Below are 6,863 nucleotides of genomic sequence, written 5' to 3'. Positions count from 1 at the left end.
GGAGGTTGCAGTGAGCCGAGACTGCACCACTGCACTCCAGCTTGGGCAACAGAGTGAGACTCCACCTTTAAAAAAAAAAAAAGAAAGAAAGAAAAAGACACTAAGCTACATATTTTGGAGAGAACTAAAGAAAAACAGACTGTGCTTATACTACAAGAAGCTTATAATCTAGCTGAAAACAGAAGACATCTGAGCATGTAAAAAACCAAATGAACTTAATTGTGCTTAATATAACATCCTTCTTTTAGGGAATGTCTCATTATTCCCTAAACCATAGGGAATCTGTCTTCATTCCTATAGGAAATGCAGTAGTATGATAATCACGGGGTATGTGGTTAAATCTACCTTAGGAAAGATGAATAATAGTTACAGAAATCAGAAAAGCAACATACCTAATTTAGCCATCTTTTCAGAGTGTTTTCTATTCTGAAAAGAATAAACTTTATTTCCACCACCTGTAGCAGAGCCATTTTTCAATGATTCTGAAAGAAAAAATGCAACATACATTTAGGAAAAAAGAACAAAATTAACAGAAAAAAAAATTTTGACAAAAAACTAAAGATTTGTACCCCTCACAGCCTTGCATAAAGGTTTAACTATATTTATATATAAAATATTTAGAAATACATTGTAAAGAAAACAGGCTATGGAACTGTTTTTATAGGTTTTTTTTTTTTTTTTTTGAGGCAGAGTCTCGCTCTGTCGCCCAGGCTGGAGTGCAGTGGTGCGATCTCAGTTCACTGCAACCTCTGCCTCCCAGATTCAAGCAATTCTCCAGCCTCAGCCTCCCAAGTAGCTGGGATTACAGGTGTGCACCATCATGCCCAGCTAATTTCTTGTATTTTTAGTACAAACAGGTTTTCACCATGCTGGCCAGGCTAGTCTCAAACTCCTGACCTCATGATCTGCCTGCCTTGGCCTCACAAAGTGCTAGGATAACAGGTGTGAGCCACCATGCCCGGCCAAGATAGTCATTTTTGTGAGCACACAGAGATAGGCAGACATTCCAACACCTCTTGGATGACTCAACATGTCTAATAAGCACCAGGCACGATGCCTAGTACAACTACCTATCACCCAGGAGTGCAGTGGTGTGATCATGGCTCACTGCAGCCTTGACCTCCTGGGCCCAAGCCATCCTCCCACCTCAAACTCCCAAATAGCTGGGACTACAGGGGTGCACCACCATGCCTATCTAATTTTTAAATTTTTGTAGAGATGGGGTCTTCCTATGTTGCTCAGGCTGGTCTCAAATTCCTGGCCTCAAGTGCTCCTCCCACCTCGGCCTCTCAAAGTGTTAAGATTACAAGCAAGCATGAGTCATCACGCCCAGCGGTGAACCACTATTTAACACACAACTTTTTGTTTAGTTATGACTCTGAATGGCAAAAAGTTACAGTGTTTCTTTACATCAGGGGTCAGCAAGCTATAAGTCTATGGGCCAAACCCAGACTTTCCACTTGTTTTAAGTACAGTTTTATTGGAACACAGCCACACCATCCATATGTATTGTTTGTGGCTGCTTTTCAGCTACAACAGCCAAGTTCAGTAGTCACAACAGAGACTGTCTAGCTCACAGAGCTGAAAATATTTACTGTCTGGCCCTTTACAGAAAAAGCTAGCTGACTTTTGCTCTGTATTAATCATCTACATGCACACTTTCAATGCATGTGTACAGTTTTTATCATTCTTTTCTTGCTCCTGTGTCATATCTGTTTTCGATGATATTAAATGAAATGTAATGGCATGGCTGTTGACTCTATTAATACAAAATTAGGCCTGGACATGGTGGCTCAAGACTATAATCCCCGTACTTTGGGAGAAGGAGGTGGGTGGATCGCTTGAGTCTAGGAGTTCGAGACCAGACTGGGCAACATGAAGAAACCCTGTCTCTACAAAAGAACAGAAAAATTAGCCAGGTGTGGTGGCGTGTGACTTTAGTCCAAGCTACTTGGGAAGCTGAGGTAGGAAGATCGCTTGAGCCCAGGACATGGAAGTTGCAGCGAGCCAAGATTACACCACACATTCCAGCCTGGGCAATACAGAGAGATCCTTAAAAAAAAATGATGTTACTTGTAGGTTTGTAAAAAAGAAAATAGGGCATACATTTTGTATCTTTATATTCATTATTCTAATAATTCATCTATATTGTATTTTACACAATAAACTGGTCTCTAATGATAGCTTTAGATCAGTCTGTTATCTGGTCCTATCTAACCAATCTATTTTCTTCTTTTTTTAAAAAAGATACTTATTTTCTTTTACCTCGTTTATATTTATCTGCTCATCTGTTGATGAACATAGGTTGGTTCCATATCCTGGGTACTGTGAAATAATACTGCAATGAACACGGGAGTGCAGATATCTCTTCGACATACTGATTTCATACCCTTTGGGTATATATCCAGTAGTGGGATTGCTGGATCTAAAACTATTTTTAATTTTCCCATTTATTTCTCCAGCCTGATTGAACTCCTCACTTTCTTCTCTACCTGGTAATTCTACTTTTGCTCTTTTGTTTACATTTATTTTCTTACCCTAGATACATTCTCTGTATTTTACAAAGCCTTCCTATCTAACCTATAGTCTATTTCTAGCCCTATATCTTGGTTAGCCCAATTATATGAAAATCTTTTTCTTTTTTTAAATTTTTTTTATAGAGATAAGGTCTCACTATGTTGCGCAGGCTAGTCTCAAACTCCTGGGCTTAAGCAATCCTCCTGCCTTGTCCTCTCAAAGTGTTGGGATTATAGGCGTGAGCCACTATACCTGATCAAAATAATCATTTATACTCAGAATAACATATGATTTTCTGGCAGATCATGTTATTTATTAAATATTAAGGCATTCTATTTTACTGATATATTTAGATGTAAACACAATTAGCAACAATACTTAATGAGTCAATGAAATTCATTAAAGAACATCATAACTAAACATGGGTTGTAACTAAACAAAGATTTTAGAAGTCTGATCAGTCTGTCAAATTGTGTTCCGGAAATTTCATGGTCATAATAATAAAAACTAAATATCTATAAAACTATCTTCTCATGACTTTAAAATGTGTATTTGTCTCAGCTGTGATGACAGAAATGCACAGAATGAAGACAATATTCCAGTTTTGTGCAGCGCTTACAAATACAACACATTATCATCTTTAAGTTATGAGCATGCTGATTCTCCAAATGGAGAACTACTACTTGATTACTCCTGTGAGTTCTATTTCACTTCACAATAATAATTCTCCTCTTTCTCCAGTGGTATTTCTTTGTCCTGCACCATTGTCCTAGGGTTTCATTTTGGTCTTGGTGTCTATTTTATCTTTCTTCTAATAATTACATCAGCATTTCTCTGGTTTCTCAGTGCTCCTATACAGGATTCAGTCATTTTTATAGATTTAAACAACCTTCACGTTCTGGGTTCAAGTGATTCTCCTGCCTCAGCCTCCCAGGTAGCCAGAATTACAGGTGTGTACCACCACATCCAGCTAATTTTTGTATTTTTAGTAGAGATGGGTTTCACCATGTGGGCCAGGCTGGTCTTGAACTCCTGATCTCAAGTGATCCACCTACCTCGGCCTCCCAAAGTGCTGGGATTATAGGAGTGAGCCACTGCGCCCAACCAAAAAAACTTAATTTCTTGAAGTAGATAAATATATACTAAGAAACACATCAATTAATGTAAATTATTGTATGTACCATGTTATGTTCAAAATCAGAAATGTATTTAATGTTACACCTTTTAGAAAAACTAAACTGATTTTGGCAATTGATTAACTTATATTCAGAAATACAGGTTTTATAATTACTTCTCATATATTCCTCATCAGTGTCAACATTTAACATATTTCATTTTTACTTGACCCTGAATGTTTACATGTGTTATTGGCTACAGTGATTGAATAAAAACAAACCACTGAAGAAATATCCATAGGCGTTTTATACTTATACATTGTAAGCCCTCTTTTTCAACTATTAGATTTACCAGGTGGATAATTATTCTCTTGTTCCTGACTTTTTGGTATTTCCAAACCTTATATTTATATACCTTTATAATTTTCAAAGTACTTTCACATATATTATTTTCCTTCCTTACTGCTTTCAAAAATGATGACCCCCTCATACCACAAGATCGATATATAGTGCCATCTGATTTTTTTGTTTGTTTTTGTTTTTTTGAGACAGGGTTTCACTCTGTCACCCAGGCTGGAGTGTAGTGGTGTGATCGTGGCTCACTGTAACCTTGAACCCCTATGCTCAAGCGATCCTCCTGCTTCAGCCTCCCAAGAAGCTGGGATTACAGGAATGCACCACCATGCCTGGCTAATTTTTAAATTTTCTGTAGAGACAGGGTTTCGCTATGTTGCCCAGGCTGGTATTGAACTATTGACCTCAAGCTATCCTCCTGGCTTGGCCACCCAAAGTGCTGTGATTACAGGTGTGAGCTATCATGCCTGGCCTGAATTTTAAAATGACAGTTTAATTTTAAGGTTATAGTAATTTATTACAGCTTAGTTCTCTGAAAATCAGCAGTTGAAGTGTAATTGGTATAGTTGGTAACTCAAGTAAGAAAAATGTGAGAAGACCATTCCTAATAATTTTATGTAAGCATTTTTCTGTAATATAAACAACATTTTTCCATATACAGGGTAAAACTCTGTTTTTTTTTTTTTGTTGTTGTTTTTTTTTGAGATGGAGTCTTGCTCTGTCACCCAGGCTGGCATGTAGTAGCACAATCTCGGCTCACTGCAAGCTCTGCCTCCCAGGTTCAAGTGATTCTCCTGCCTCAGCTGCCTGGATAGCTGGGACTACAGGCACGCACCACCATGCCTGGCTAATTTTTTGTACCTTTAGTAGAGATGGGGTTTTACTATGTTGGCCAGGCTGGTCTCAAACTCTTGACCTCAAGGGATCTGCCTGCTTCCTGCCTCAGCCTCCCAAAGTGCTGGGATTGTCCAGTAAAACTCTTATTTAATCATTAATTCAGAATAGCTCTATGTGACTCTCACTTGTTACTTCAAAAAAGTTTGTGAAGAGACTAAGCTATGGCTGGGCACGGTGGCTCATGCCTGTAATCCCAGTATTTTGGGAGGTCGAGGCGGGTGGATCACTTGAGGTTGGGAGTTTGAAACCAACTTGGTCAACATGGTAAAACCCCTTCTCTACTAAAAATACAAAAAAATTGGGATTGGGTGCCAAGATGGCCGAATAGGAACAGCTCCAGCCTTCAGCTCCCAGCGTGAGTGACACTGAAGACGGGTGATTTCTGCATTTCCAACTGAGGTACCGGGTTCATCTCACTGGGGCGTGTCGGACAGTCGGTGCAGGACAGTGGGTGCAGCCCAGTGAGTGAGAGCAGAAGCAGGGGGAGGCATCGCCTTACCCGGGAAGCACAAGGGGGAAGGGAATTCCTTTCCCTAGCCAAAGGAAACTGTGACACACAACACCTGGAAAATCAGGTCACCCCCACCCTAATACTGCGCTTTACCAAGGGTATTAGCAAATGGCACACCAGGAGATTGTATCCTGTGCCTGGCTCCGAGGGTCGCATGCCCACAGAGCCTCCCTCATTGCTAGCGCAGCAGTCTGAGATCTAACTGTAAGGTGGCAGCGAGGCCTGGGGAGGGGCGCCTGCCATTGCTGAGGCTTAAGTAGGTAAACAAAGGGGCCTGGAAGCTGGAACTCGGTGGAGCCCACCACAGCTCAAGGAGGCCTGCCTGACTCTATACACTCCACCTCTGGGTTCAGGGCATAGCCAAACAAAAAGCAGCAGAAACCTCTGCAGATGTAAATGTCCCTGTCTGATAGCTTTGAAGAGAGTAGTGATTCTCCCTGCGTGGAGTTTGAGATCTGAGAACGGACAGACTGCCTGCTCAAGTGGGTCCCTGACCCCCAAGTAGCCTAACTGGGAGACACCCCCTACTAGGGGCAGACTGACACCTCACACGGCTGGGTACACCTCTGAGACGAAGCATCCAGAGGAACAATCAGACAGCAACACTTGCTGTTTAGCAATGTTCACTCTTCTGCAGCCTCCGCTGCTGATACCCAGGCAAACAGGGTCTGGAGTGGACCCCAAGCAAACTCCAACAGACCTGCAGCTGAGGGTCCTGACTGATAGAAGGAAAACTAACAGGCAGAAAGGACATCCACACCAAAACCCCATCTGTACGTCACCATCATCAAAGACCAAAGGTAGATAAAACCACAAAGATGGGGAAAAAGCAGTGCAGAAAAGCTGAAAATTCAAAAAATCAGAGCGCCTCTCCCCCTCCAAAGGAACGCAGCTACTTGCCAGCAACGGAACAAAGCTGGACGGAGAATGACTTTGACGAGTTGAGAGATGAAGGCTTCAGACGATCAAACTTCTCAGAGCTAAATGAGGAACTATGAACCCAGCACAAAGAAACTAAAAACCTTGAAAAAAGATATGACAAATGGATAACTGGAATAACCAATGCAGAGAAGTCCACAAATGACCTGATAGAGATGAAAACCATGACACGAGAACTACGTGACAAATGCACAAGCTTCAGTAACCAACTCGATCAACTGGAAGAAAGGGTATCAGTGATTGAAGATCAAATGAATGAAATGAAGTGAGAAGAGAAGTTTAGAGAAAAAAGAATAAAAAGAAATGAACAAAGCCTCCAAGAAATATGGATTATGTGAAAAGACCAAAAGCATTAGGAGATATACCTAATGTAAATGCCGAGTTAATAGGTGCAGCACACCAACATGGCACATGTACACATATGTAACAAACTTGCATGTTGTGCACATGTACCCTAGAACATAATTAAAAAAAACAAAAAACAAAAAAATTAGCCAGGTGTGGTGGCACACACCTGTAGTCTCAGCTAC

At 40.8% G+C, this 6,863-nt stretch overlaps 1 protein-coding gene across 1 annotated transcript in view; it reads right to left on the bottom strand.

Moving 5' to 3' along the window:
• ORC2 (origin recognition complex, subunit 2) overlaps positions 1-6,863 on the bottom strand; it is a 61,831-nt gene that overhangs the window by 33,327 nt on the left and 21,641 nt on the right. Inside the window, exon 5 of the mRNA XM_011950012.1 lies at positions 393-482. Coding sequence (XP_011805402.1) covers positions 393-482 — 90 coding nt within the window. The remainder of the gene's footprint in view (positions 1-392; positions 483-6,863) is intronic.

This window comes from Colobus angolensis, unplaced genomic scaffold (genome assembly GCF_000951035.1).
Source record: "Colobus angolensis palliatus isolate OR3802 unplaced genomic scaffold, Cang.pa_1.0 Scaffold30, whole genome shotgun sequence".
NCBI lineage: Eukaryota > Metazoa > Chordata > Mammalia > Primates > Cercopithecidae > Colobus > Colobus angolensis.
This window is presented reverse-complemented; position numbering and strand designations above follow the sequence as displayed.